This window comes from Balaenoptera acutorostrata, chromosome 12 (assembly GCF_949987535.1).
Source record: "Balaenoptera acutorostrata chromosome 12, mBalAcu1.1, whole genome shotgun sequence".
NCBI lineage: Eukaryota > Metazoa > Chordata > Mammalia > Artiodactyla > Balaenopteridae > Balaenoptera > Balaenoptera acutorostrata.
Window position 1 is genome coordinate 41,844,902 of NC_080075.1, and position 14,919 is coordinate 41,859,820.

At 42.9% G+C, this 14,919-nt stretch overlaps 1 protein-coding gene across 3 annotated transcripts in view; it reads right to left on the reverse strand.

Moving 5' to 3' along the window:
• The window catches only part of AHSA2P (activator of HSP90 ATPase homolog 2), a 30,422-nt gene that overhangs the window by 4,659 nt on the left and 10,844 nt on the right, over positions 1-14,919 (reverse strand). For 2 of the 3 annotated variants that reach the window (XM_057557953.1, XM_057557952.1), the window contains exon 3: positions 1,280-1,365. The exons of the other annotated variant lie outside the window; for it this stretch is intronic. In XM_057557953.1, coding sequence (XP_057413936.1) covers positions 1,280-1,365 — 86 coding nt within the window. The remainder of the gene's footprint in view (positions 1-1,279; positions 1,366-14,919) is intronic. 3 annotated transcript variants of the gene reach the window in all.

A 14,919-nucleotide genomic window follows, 5' to 3' on the forward strand; every position in this document is an offset into this window, starting at 1 on the left:
ATTTTAAGTTCCTTATGTGGCTTTCATTATATTTCTATTGAACAGCGCTCATCTAGAACCCCAAAGCCAGTGTAATTAGGAAAACCAAGTTCCCAACATCCTGGTCTTGGGCTACATTTTTTTGTCAGGGAGGAGAGTTGGGAAAGGGAGAGGAGGAGAGAGAGGAAAGAAAAGAGGGAAGGATGGAAGGAATGGACAGGAGGAGAGGGGGAGACAGGGAGAGGGAAGCATCAAAATGCTGCTCTGGGGATGCCTCTGTGGTAGTCTCAGAACGAAGAGGTGTTGGTTTGAAATATCTAGTGTCCCTGTGATTCGGTTGAGTTGGGCCTGCTCCCAGGCCCCAGTTCTAATCTGAAGAGTTTGTTCTGTAATACTATTGTACCACAGGCTGAATCTAAAAGACCAGTTTAATATGCTGCTGAAACACTTCTCAGCTGATGGATCTGAATACAGCAAAGTGAAATCACAGCCCGAGGGCAGCAACCACACGTCTGAAGGTATGTCCGAGACAGCCCCACTTTTATGGTCTTTTATAACCTTTAAGAAAGGCAACTCATAGTGGCTCAGTGTAACTTAGTTTTTATATCTTGAAGGCCTTCACACTGAATACGTTCACAAATCAAAAAAGACCCTGTATCAAACTATCTTCATTTGGAAAATATAGCTGCTGTACAAATGGTCTCGCCCCAAAACCAAGCTTTTGGCTGAAAGAGGGCACTAACTGTAAACCAAGCATGGGAGTTACATAGGCTCTATCTCCCAAGACAACCAGAAGAGCCAGTCAAAAGCAACACACACTAATTTACTAAAAAATGTGGTATAACCAAGAGAGATCACAGCGAAAAGCTGAGAATTTTCACTATTGAAGGGAAGGAGCAACGATACAGAGGAGAAGCAGCAAGATCCCATTCACCAAGCTGTGCAAAATACCTGAGCACCTTCCAGTATGTACACTGTCACGTGTATCTGAAAGGTGAATTAACCCAGTGTCACAGATGAGGAGGCCACGGAGGGTGCAGTCACCTGCCTGGGCCCGACTCCTGGTCCACGGGGGTCTAGGGCTTCCCCAGCGTGCTCTTCCTCCTGCACCACTCTCCCACCCAAGCTGCCCCCAGGGTACAGCTATCCTTCTCGGCAAACGAGCCCTCACTGCTCACCAAAACTACCGCACAAGCACCACACAGTCCGATTAACAGTTTTTCAAATGCTCAACACGTCTAACAGAAACTTGATTTAAAAAAAAAAAAAGAATAGAAAGAAACTCCATCAGATACCTCACCTCAGTGTCATCTACTTCATTTTCTTCAGACAGGTTGGGTATTTCAATCAACCCCTTGTGCTTCGCACCAGATTCTTTAATTATACCTAAAATGAGCAAAATACGTTCCTCAATTACAAAGTAACAGCCAGTTTACATAAACCTGCCCTGCCTAACTGAACAGCCCACCCTCCTCACAGGGCACCGCCACTGTGGGGACGAGGCAGGGCCAAGCCTTCCCCACCACACACGCGCCCAAACCGACCCTGCTCCCCTGGCCCACATCACAGGTAAGCACCCTAGGAAGGCGGGGGTAAGAACCTGGCAAGTAAAGTGCACACACGATCAGGGGCCACGTGGAAGCACGGGACTGGAGTAAACGGCTCTGTTAACCAATGTTTCTTCTTTCATCCCCCAATATTCTTTACCAAGTCAAAGCAGGAGAAAGGGCTGTCTTGAAGAGGAGTCACAAAAGGGACAGGAAGGCAAAAAGGGACACTGAGTTCTGATCACAGAAAGAGTAGGGGAGGGAGGTGTGGCCTGGGGAAGTTTGTGTGGACTCTATGCAGCTGATTTCTTTCAAGACCAGAGTGTTGACTTCAATGACGACATCAAGGTGGTGACATAGGTTATTCCCGACTTCAGTCCCCCTCACAAAAAGACCAACCAGCTGCTATCCATGGACAAGACACCACTGTGAAAATCCCAAAACCCAGAGGTGAGGCTGCACGCTCTCCTGGACCAGAGGCAGAAAAGGACTGCATTAGAAGGGTATGAGGAGGGGTTTAACACTCTGACCAAACTGCCCCTGCGCCAGGCCAACACAGAACCACGCTGAGAGCGCCCCACTGCAGTTTTTCCAGCAGGAAAAGAGGGCAGAAGGTGGACATGCAGGTCCCCCGGCACTGTTGGATGCTTCCTGGGAGGGCCGCTGGGGTCTCAACTCATGGAGACCACTGGGAATCAGACAGGGATGGAGAAGGGGGGCAGGGCTTTCAGCAACCAGTGCTCAAATCTGGATGGGCCATGTTCCTGCTTGCAGCAGTGCATGAGCAGAGCTCAGCTGGCAATTCTGCCTGATTTGGGTCCCCAGGCAACAGGCCAAAGCCAGCTGTGGAGCCCATTCTACCGCCCTACAAATTCATAGCTCCACTCAACTGCTGAGTGTCGCTTCCCATCCTGCCCATCCAGGAAGCCCGACCAGAGAACGTGGGGAGCCTCGGAACCCAGCCTACAGCCCCGCCCAATTGCTTAAAACAGCTTGTGGCCTTGTCCAGATGAAGAGCCCAGCAGAGACCCCACCCCACAGAGAACAGTCTCTAGCCTCCCCAACTGCGGGATACAGCTGGAAGCCCCTCCTGACCAGAGAGCACAGCCTGCAACCTTGTTCAACAGCTGAGCATACTCAGCACCCTATGGATGGTGAAGCCAGGCCTGCAGACCTGCCCAACTTCAAGGCACAATCTGTGTCCCCAGCTGGTCACAGAACACAGCCTGAGGCAAGGTCCTACCATGAAACCCTGCCTGCAGCCCTGTCCGAACACAGAGTCCAGCCAGCAGCACCACCTGGTCAGGGAGCGTAGCCTGAGACCCCACTCAACTAGCAGCAATGGCAGAGCCCAGTCCATAACCCTGCCCAATCATAGAGTCCAACCAGTGGCACCACCCTGCCAGGGAACACAGCCAGGGTTCCACAGACTCTGCCTAACCAAGGGTAACTGCAGAGCCCAGCTAATGGCCCCACGTAACCATGGAGCACAGCCAGCAACCCTGCCCAGTCAGGGAGCTCACTCAGCAGCCCTGCTTAAACATGGAGCCCCGTCGACTCACCCAACCACAAAGCCCAGCTACTGGTAATCCCCTACCCTGACCTCAGAGCACACTCAACTGGAGACCCTGACAGCAAGCCCTGCCTGCCCATGGACACTACTAGTTGACACATCCAATAACCCAAGTTGAATGGTGAAGGTTTTTCCCTGCCAAAGCAAACCTGTAAAACATGGAAGAAGAGACCACTTACATATACACACAGATACCAGTGCAAGGAATCAAGGCTCAAGAAAAATCAGGTAAACATGACACCACCAAAAGAACCAAATAAAGCTCTAACAACTGACCCAAAGAAATGGAGATGTATGAACTATATGATCAGGAATTCAAAATAAACCTCTTAAAGAATTTAGTGAACTATAAGAACACACAGACAACTAAATGAAATTAGGAAAATAATGCATGAACAAAATAAGCTCAAAAAAGAAACAGAAATCATTAAAAAAAACAAAGCCAGCAAAATTCCTGGAGCTAAAGAATACAATGACTGTACTGAAGAATTCAATAGAGAGCTTCAACAGCTAACCTGACCTAGTAGAAGAAAACAGTTAGTAAACTAGAAGATGCGTTATTTGAAATTGTCCAGTCAGAGAAACAAAAAAGAAAAAAGAATGAAAAAGAGTGAAGAAACAATATGGATCTCATGTGATACCATCAAATGAAATAACACATGCATTATGGAAGTCCCACAAGGAGAAGAGAAAGAAAGGGACAGAAAGTCTATTTAAAACAATAATGGGGGCTTCCCTGGTGGCGCAGTGGTTGAGAATCTGCCTGCTAATGCAGGAGACACGGGTTCGAGCCCTGGTCTGGGAAGATCCCACATGCCACGGAGCAGCTGGGCCCGTGAGCCACAGCTGCTGAGCCTGCGCATCTGGAGCCTGTGCCCCGCGACGGGAGGGGCCGCGATAGTGAAAGGCCCGCGCACCGCGATGAAGAGCGGTCCCCGCACCGCGATGAAGAGTGGCCCCCACTTGCCGCAACTAGAGAAAGCCCTCGCACGAACCGAAGACCCAGCACAGCCAAAAATAAATAAATAAATAAATAATAAATAAAAAAAAAAAATTAAAAAAAAAAAAAAACAACAAATAGTAGTAACAAAAAAAAAAAAAAAAAAACAATAATGGTTGAAAACTTCCCAAACCTGAGAAGAGAAATGGACATCCAGATTCATAAGGCCCAAAGGACCCCCAAATAGGTTGAACTCAAAAAAGGCTGCACCAAGACACATTACAGTTAAATTGTCAAAAATCAAAAACAAAAAGAATTTTGAAAGCAGCAAGAGAAAAGTGACTCTTCACATAAAAGGGAGCTTCATAAGGCTACAGGTGGATTTCTCAACAGAAACTTGACAGGCCAGCAGTGGGATGATATACTCAAAATACTGAAAGAAACAATATGTCATCCAAGAATACTATACCCAGCAAAGCTGTCCTTCAGAAGTAAAAAAGAGAGATAGAGACTTTCCCAAACAAACAAAACCTGAGGGGGCTTAATGTCACTAAACCTGCCTTATAAGAAATGCTAAAGGACATTCTTCAAGCTGAAATAAAAGGATGCTAGTTAGCATCATAAAAACATATGAATGTGTAAAACTCACTGGTAATGGTAAATATACAAAGTCAGGTGATCTAATATTGCAACGGTGGTGTGTAATTCTCTTACAACTCTACATTGAAAGTTAAAAAACAAATGAATTTAAAATAACTATAACTATGAGAATTTGTTATTGGATACACAATGTAAAAATATGTAAATTGTAACATCAATAACCTAACATGTGAGGGAGGGAAGAAGTATAAATTTCTGTATGCTATCAAATTTATCAGTTTAAATAGGGTGTTATAAATATATTTTATATACACCTCAGGTTAACCACAAAGGAAAAACCACAAAAGGTTATGATAAAGGAGTCAAAGCATACCAGCACAAAAAGGCAGCAAATGACTAAAGAGCTGGCAAGAGAGGAAGCGAAGAACATAGGATCTACAAAACAGTTAGGAAAGAATTAATGAAATGGCAATAGTAAGTCCTTACCTATCAATAGTTACTTTAAATATAAATGGATTAAATTCTCCAATCAAAAGGCACAGAATGGCTGACTGGATGAAAAAAAAACAAGACCCAACAACATGCTGCCTACAAGAGACTCACTTTAGCTTTAAGGATACACATAAACTGAGAGCAGAGGGATGGAAACAGATACTTCAAGGAAATATTAACCAAAAGAAAGCAGAAGTAGCTATACTTATATTAGACAAATAAGACTTTAAGCTAAAAATGGTCAAAACAAACAAAGAAAGTCATTATATAATGCTAAAGGTGTCAATTCATCAAGATATAATAATTGTAAATATTTATGCACCTAATACTGCAGCACCTAAATATATAAAGCAATTACTAACAAAACTTATAAGGAGAAATAAACAGCAATACAATAATAGTTGGGGACTTTAATGCCCTACTCTCAACAATGGATATATCATCCAGACAGAAAACCAATAGGGAAATATCAGCTCTGAACAACACTATACATGAAATAGACCTAACAAACATATACTGCTCTCCATCAAAGAGCAACAGAATATGCATTTTTCTCAAGCACCCACAGAACATTTTCTAGGATAAATCATAAATTAGGCCACAAAACAAGCCTCAACAAATTCAAAAAGATGGAAGTTATAATAAGTATCTTTTCCAACCACAAATGTTATGAAACTAGAAATCAGTAACAGAAAGCTGGAAAGTTCACAAATACATGGAAATTAAAATACTCTTGAACAACTAATGGCTCAAAGAAATCAAAGGGAAAATTTAAAAAAACATCTTGGTACAAATAAAAATGTAAACACAAATACTTATGAGATGCAGCAAAACCAGTTCTAAGAGGGAAGTTTGTAACTATAAACTCATACAACAACAACAAAAAAGAAATATCTCATATAAAGAGCCTGATATTACACATCAAGGAACTAGAAAAAGAACAAACTAAGCCCAAAGTTAGCAGAAGAAAAGAAATAACGAGAAATCTACAGATTCAATGCAATGCCTGTTAAAATTCCATGGCATTTTTCACAGAAATAGAACAAACAATCCTAAAATTTGTATTCAACCACAAAAGACCCCAAACAGCCTCAGCAATCTTGAAAAAGAACAAAGCTGAAGGCATCATACTTCCTGATTTCAAACTATATTATAAAGATATAGTAATCAAAAGAGTATGGTATTGGCATAAAAAACAGGTATACAGATCAATGGAAGAGAATAGAGAGCCCAAAAATAAACCCATGCATATGTGGTCAATTAAGCTTTGACAAAGGAGTCAAGAATATACAGTGAGGAAAGGACAGTCTCTTCAATAAATGATGTTGAGAAAAGTGGCAGCCACAAGCAAAACAGTGATACTGGACCACTATCTTACACCATACACAAAAAATTAACTCAAAGTGAACTAAAGACTTGAACCTAAGACCTGAAACCACAAAAGCCCTAGAAGAATACATAGGTGATAAGCTCCTTGACAATGGTCTTGGCAGTGATTTTTAGATTTAACACCAAAAGCAAATATAAACAAGCGGGACTAGTCAAACTAAAAAGCTTCTGCAAAGAAAACCCAACAAAATGAAAAGGCAACCCACTGAATGAGAAAAAATATTTGTAAATTATGTATATGATAAGGGGTTAATATCCAAAATATATAAGGAACTTATAAAACTCAATAACAAAAAACAATCTGGTTAGAAAATAGGCAGAAAATCTGAAGAGACATTTTTCCAAAGAAGACATACAAATGGCCAACAGGTACATGAAATGGTGCTCAACATCACGGAATTATACATCAAAAGCACAATGCGATATCACCTCACACCTGTTACAGTGTCTTTTATTAACAACTTATTGACCAGAGATGTATTAATATGTCTTTTGTTACCTGAACATTATTGACCGGAGACATATCAATACATTTTTAGAGAGTGATACAATTAACATCACCTTGCAAAGTTGTTAGAGCTTAAAATTGATCAAGGGTTCATTAATCAACTTATGATTGTCATTATCATTCACATTTTTCTCTGTTAGGTTTTTGTTCCAACCTTGTGTATATTATAAATGCAAGTTTATTAACTGTAAAATTTTCAAAAATGACACGTGAAATTTTGAGTGAAGAATTTTTTGGTCAATTTTATGCAGATACTTTCTCTGATTGTCTGAGCAACATATATACTAGTGTCTCAGAAGATGATAATTCTTCAGAATATAGTTGATTCAGACGATGTGAATATCAGACCAACAAAAAGACAAAAAACCTTAGTGATTGATTGATACAGAAAGTGAAAATGAAACTCATGGTGCTGGAGAATGCTCCTTTGCTTCTACAGAAGAGTGGATTGAAGACATTTCATGAAAATTAGAAGACTTTACAGGTGTGTCAGGTGTAACTACTGAATGTAATAACCCGCAAAGTGTTAGTGACATAACAGAATTAATTTTTTTTTTTTGGCAATAACTTTTTCAAGTTGGTCGCTTCTCAAACAAACTTGTATCACCAACAGAATGAAAAATCATATGAAGAGTATGGGAAGGCTTTAAAATGGACTGATGTAACCAATAGTGACATGAAGAAGTTTCTTGGATTAATAATTTTGATGGGACAAATAAGAAAGTCACACTGGAAAGAATATTAGTTGACTGATCCCTTACTTGAAACACCTGTCTTTCCAAAGATTCTGATGAGAATAAGGTTCAAACAAATAATGACGGCTCTTCACTTTAATGATAACTCAGAAATTCCACTTCCTACAGACAGAATTTCAAAAGTTAAACCTCTTTTGGATTATTTTCTACTGAAATTTCAATCGATCTATATACAAACAAGAGCTATCACTTGATGAGGCAACAATAAAGTGGAGAGGACAACTCAGATTCAAAACCTATAATCCCAGAGAACTTACAAAATATGGAATTTTGGTCAGGATGGTTAGCAAAAGTGAAACTGGATATATATGCTACCTTGAGATTTACACAGGTGAAGGAAAGAAACTGCAAGAAACAATATTATCAGTCCTACAACCTTATCTTGGTTCACAGCACCATATGTACCAAGACAATTATTACAACAGTGTGTCCACATCTGAAATACTGTTGAAAAATAAAACCAGAGTGTTTGTGGGACTATAAGAGAGAATTGTGGTCTACCAAACCAATTAAAGGAGAAATCTAAAAATCTACAGGGAGAGAAATGACATTCTTATGGAAGGGAGAAGTGATTCTTCTTATATGGAAAGACAAGAGGCTAGTCCGCATGGTGACAACTATTCATGATGCCTCCATAACATCTACAGGAAAAGAAGACAGGAGGACTGGCCATCAGATAACTAAGCCCACTTGTATATTAGAGTATAATAAATATATGAGGGACTTCCCCAGTGGTACAGTGGATAAGACTCCGTGTTCCCAATGCAGGGGGCCCGGGTTCGATCCCTGGTCAGGGAACTAGATCCCACATGCATGCTGCAACTAAGAGTTCCTATGCCACAACTAAGGAGCCCTGGAGCTGCAACTAAGGAAGCCGCCTGCCGCAACTGAGCCCACGTGCCGCAACTAAGGAGCTGGCAAGCTGCAACTAAGGAGCCCGCAAGCCGCAACTAAGGAGCCCACCTGCTGCAACTAAAACCTGGTGCAACCAAATAAATAAATATTTTTAAAAAATAGAATCACATCAAAAACAAAACAAAACACAACAAAAATATATGAAAGGAGTTGATCGATTGATCAATATCTGGCAAACTTCAATATCCTCCAGAAAACTCGAAAATGGTATAAAAAAGTGGGTTTCTGTTTGAGTAATTACAGTTTATTCTATGCGTTTAAAGTTTATTGTAGCCTTAATGCACATAATAAAATGACTTAACAAGCAATTTTTGTTAGCAGTAGCTAGAGAATGGGTAACTGACCAGTCTGGTGAATGCAGTGGTAGTCCCGCACCTGGTGCTTCTGGTGGCATTTCTAAAAGAGCCCCTCCACAAAGATCCACCTTGTTGACTATCAGGTAAAATAAAAGAACATATTCTATATGAAATAATACCCACAGGACTAATAAAAAATGCCACCACAAAGTGTAGAATCTGCTCTTCCAGGAGAAAGCACAGTGAAAAGTATATTTGTAATAGATGTTCTTTCCCCTGCACAGAGGTGCCTGCTTTACTGCCTATCACACTCTAACGAAATAATAGAATGCTTTAGTAAGACATGTACTAAGTTTCAAATAAATACATTAAGTGAAAAAAAGTTGTTATTTACTCAAACACAGGTGTTTCAATATTCACTTACATAACAAATTGCCAGCCACAGGCGTTAGTTTCTGCAAAAATCCCCCAGTCAGTAATGTGTTACAAAGGGAAGAAATAATGAGCGTTGGCAAGGATGTGGAGAAAAAGAAACCCTTGTGCACTGCTGGTAGGAATGTAAATTGGTGCAACCACTATGGAAAACAGTATGAAGGTTCCTCCAAAAATCAAAAATAGAACTACCATATGATCCAGCAATTCCAGTTCTGGGTATATATCCAAAGGAAACAATAACACTAATTTGAAAAGATATATGCATCCACATGTTCACTGCAGAATTATTTACAATAGCTAAGACATGGAAGCAACCTAAGTGTCCATCAGTGGATGAACAGATAAAGAAAATGTAGTACATACAAACAATGGAATATTATTTAGCTATAAAAAAGAAAAAAACTCCTGCCAATTGTAGCCACCTGGATGGAACTTGAGGGCATTATGCTAAATAAAATAAGTCAGAAAGACAAATACTATTTGATCTCACTTATATGTGGAATCTAAAAGAAAAAAATAAAACAAAAAACCAAAGTCGGTGGGCTTCCCTGGTGGCGCAGTGGTTGCGAGTCTGCCTGCCGACGCAGGGGACACGGGTTCAAGCCCTGGTCTGGGAAGATCCCACATGCCACAGAGCAGCTGGGCCCGTGAGCCACAGTTACTGAGCCTGCGCGTCTTGAGCCTGTGGTCCACAACAAGTGAGGCCGCAGTGGTGAGAGGCCCGCGCACCGCGATGAAGAGTAGCCCCCGCTTGCCACAACTAGAGAAAGCCCTCACACAGAAACGAGGACCCAACACAGCCATAAATAAATAAATAAAACAAATTAAACAAAACAAAACAAAACAAAAACCAAAGTCAGACTTCCCTGGTGGCGCAGTGGTTAAGAATCCGCCTGTAAATGCAGGGGACACGGGTTTGAGCCCTGGTCCTGGAAGATCCCACATGCTGCAGAACAACTAAGCACATGCACCACAACTACTGAGCCTGCACTCTGGAGCCCACGAGCCACAACTACTGAGCCCACACACCACTACTACTGAAGCCTGTGCACCTAGAGCCAGTGCTCCACAACAAAGAGAAGCCACTGCAATGAGAAGCCCGCGCACCACAACGAAGAGTAGCCCCCACTCGCCACAACTAGAGAAAGCCCACGTGCAGCAACGAAAGACCCAATGCAGCCAAAAATTAATTAATTTTTAAAAAAGAGAGATGCCATCTGGTCAGGAGCCAGACTTGCTGCTTAGAAAAGCACATACGTCTGGGCACTACTACCTAAGGGAAAACTCTGAGACACTTCAAAAACAGCAGTAAAGATGATTAAAGAGGGGGGGGAGAGAAGATGGCGGAAGAGTAAGACGCGGAGATCACCTTCCTTCCCACAGATACAGTAGAAATACATCTACACGTGGAACTGCTCCTACAGAACACCCGCTGAGCGCTGACAGAAAACGTCCGACCTCCAAGCAGGCAAGAAACTCCCCCCGTACTTGGGTAGGGCAAAAGAAAAAAGAAATAACAGAGACAAAAGAATAGGGACGGCACCTGCACCAGTGGGAGGGAGCTGTGAAGGAGGAAAGATTTCCACGCACTAGGAAGCCCCTTCGCGGGCAGAGACTGCGGGTGGCAGAGGGGGGAAGCTTCGGAGCCACGGAGGAGAGCGCAGCCACAGGGGTGCGGAGGGCAAAGCGGAGAGATTCCTGCACAGAGGCTCGGCAACGAGCAGCACTCACCAGCCCGAGAGGCTTGTCTGCTCCTACGCCGGGGCGGGCGGGGCTGGGAGCTGAGGCTCGGGCTTCGGTCGGATCGCAGGGAGAGGACTGGGGTTGGCGGCATAAACACAGCCTGAAGGGGTTAGTGCACCACAGCTGGCTGGGAGGGAGTCTGGGAAAAAGTCTGCAGCTGCCGAAGAGGCAAGAGACTTTTTCTTCCCTCTTTGTTTCCTGGTGCGCGAGGAGAGGGGATTCAGAGCGCCGCCTAAACGAACTCCAGAGAAGGGCGCGAGCCGCGGCTATCAGCGCGGATCCCACAGCAACAGGGGTGCAGAGGGAAAAACGGAGAGACTCCCGCACAGAGGCTCGGCGCCAAGCAGCGCTCACCAGCCCAAGAGGCTTGTCTGCTCTGCCGCCGGGGCGGGCTCCGCCTAAACAAGCTCCACAGACGGGCGCGAGCCGCAGCGATCAGCGCGGGCCCCAGAGACAGGCGTGAGACGCTGGGGCTGCTGCTGCCCCCTCCAAAAAGCCTGTGTGTGAGCACAGGTCACTCTCCACACCGCCCCTCCCGGTAGCCTGTGCAGTCCGCCACTGCCAGGGTCCCGGGATCCGGGGACAACATCCCCAGGAGAACGCACTGCGCGCCTCAGGCTGGTGCAACGTCACGCCGGCCTCGGCCGCCGCAGGCTCGCCCCGCCTCCTCTGTACCCCTCCCTCCCCGCGGCCTGGGTGAGCCAGAGCCCCCGAAGCAGCTGCTCCTTTAACCCCGTCCTGTCTGGGCGGGGAACAGACGCCCTCAGGCGACCTACACGCAGAGGAGGGTCCAAATCCAAAGCTGAACCCCAGGAGCTGTGCGAACAAAGAAGAGAAAGGGAAATCTCTCCCAGCAGCCTCAGAAGCAGCGGATTAAAACTCCACAAACAACGTGATGTGCCTGCATCTGCTGAACACCTGAACAGACAACGAATCAGCCCAAATTCAGGAGGTGGACTTTCGGAGCAGGAGATATTAATTTTTCCCCTTTTCCTTTTTTTTGTGAGTGTATATGTATATGCTTCTGGGTGAGATTTTGTCTGTATAGCTCTGCTTTATAATAGCTTTATTTTACTTCACTATATTATAGCCTCTTTCTTTCTTTCTTTCTATTTTTTCTCCCTTTTACTCTGAGCCGTGTGGACGAAAGGCTCTTGGTGCTCCAGCCAGGCATCAGGGCCGTGCCTCTGAGGTGGGAGAGCCAACTTCAGGACACTGGTCCACAAGAGACCTCCCAGCTCCACGTAATACCAAACGGCGAAAATCTCTCAGAGATCTCCATCTCAACATCAAGACCCAGCTTCACTCAACGACCAGCAAGCTACAGTGCTGGACACCCTATGCCAAACAACTAGCAAGACAGGAACACAGCCCCATCCATTAGCAGAGAGGCTGCCTAAAATCATAATAAGGCCACAGACACCCCAGAATACACCACCAGACGTGGACGTGCCCACCAGAAAGACAAGATCCAGCCTCATCCACCAGAACTCAGGCACTAGTTCCCTCCACCAGGAAGCCTACACAACCCACTGAACCAACCTTAGCCACTGGGGACAGATACCAAAAACAACGGGAACTACGAACCTGCAGCCTGTGAAAAGGAGACCCCAAACACAGTAAGATAAGCAAAATGAGACGACAGAAAAACACACAGCAGATGAAGGAGCAGGGTCAAAACACACCAGACTTAACAAATGAAGAGGAAATAGGTAGCCTACCTGAAAAAGAATTCAGAATAATGATAGTAAGGAAGATCCAAAATCTTGGAAATAGAATAGACAAAATGCAAGAAACATTTAACAAGGACATAGAAGAACTAAAGAGGAACCAAGCAATGATGAAAAACACAATAAATGAAATTAAAAATACTCTAGATGGGATCAATAGCAGAATAACTGAGGCAGAAGAAAGGATAAGTGACCTGGAAGATAAAATGGTGGAAATAACTACTGCAGAGCAGGATAAAGAAAAAAGAATGAAAAGAACTGAGGACAGTCTCAGAGACCTCTGGGACAACATTAAACGCACCAACATTCGAATTATAGGGGTCCCAGAAGAAGAAGAGAAAAAGAAAGGGACTGAGAAAATATTTGAAGAGATTATAGTTGAAAACTTCCCTAATATGGGAAAGGAAATAGTTAATCAAGTCCTGGAAGCAGAGAGTCCCATACAGGATAAACCCAAGGAGAAACACGCCAAGACACATATTAATCAAACTGTCAAAAATTAAATATAAGGAAAACATATTAAAGGCAGCAAGGGAAAAACAGCAAATAACACACAAGGGAATCCCCATAAGGTTAACATCTGATCTTTCAGCAGAAACTCTGCAAGCCAGAAGGGAGTGGCAGGATATACTTAAAGTGATGAAGGAGAAAAACCTACAACCAAGATTACTCTACCCAGCAAGGATCTCATTCAGATGTGATGGAGAAATTAAAACCTTTACAGACAAGCAAAAGCTGAGAGAGTTCAGCACCACCAAACCAACTTTACAACAAATGCTAAAGGAACTTCTCTAGGCAGGAAACACAAGAGAAGGAAAACACCTACAATAACAAACCCAAAACATTTAAGAAAATGGGAATAGGAACATACATATCGATAATTACCTTGAATGTAAATGGATTAAATGCTCCCACCAAAAGACACAGGCTGGCTGAATGGATACAAAAACAAGACCCATATATATGCTGTCTACAAGAGACCCACTTCAGACCTAGAGACACATACAGACTGAAAGTGAGGGGATGGAAAAAGATATTCCATGCAACTGGAAATCAAAAGAAAGCTGGAGTAGCAATTCTCATATCAGACAAAATAGACTTTAAAATAAAGACTATTACAAGAGACAAAGAAGGACACTACATAATGATCAAGGGATCGATCCAAGAGGAAGGTATAACAATTGTAAATATTTATGCACCCAACATAGGAGCATCTCAATACATAAGGCAAATACTAACAGCCATAAAAGGGGAAATCGACAGCAACACAATCATAGTAGGGGACTTTAACACCCCACTTTCACCAATGGACAGATCATCCAAAATGAAAATAAATAAGGAAACACAAGCTTTAAATGATACATTAAACAAGATGGACTTAATTGATATTTATAGGACATTCCACCCAAAAACAACAGAATACACATTTTTCTCAAGTGCTCATGGAACATTCTCCAGGATAGATCATATCTTGGGTCACAAATCAAGCCTTGGTAAATTTAAGAAAATTGAAATCGTATCAAGTATCTTTTCCGACCACAACGCTATGAGACTAGATATCAATTACAGGAAAAGATCTGTAAAAAATACAAACACATGGAGGCTACACAATACACTGCTTAATAACGAAGTGATCACTGAAGAAATCAAAGGGGAAATCAAAAAATACCTAGAAACAAATGACAATGGAGATACGACGACCCAAAACCTATGGGACGCAGCAAAAGCAGTGCTAAGAGGGAAGTTTATAGCAATACAAGCCTATCTCAAGAAACAGGAAACATCTCGAATAAACAACCTAACCTTGCACCTAAAGCAATTAGAGAAAGAAGAACAAAAAAACCCCAAAGCCAGCAGAAGGAAAGAAATTATAAAGATCAGGTCAGAAATAAATGAAAAAGAAATGAAGGAAACAATAGCAAAAATCAATGAAACTAAAAGCTGGTTCTTTGAGAAGATAAACAAAATTGATAAACCATTAGCCAGACTCATCAAGAGAAAAAGGGAGAAGACTCAA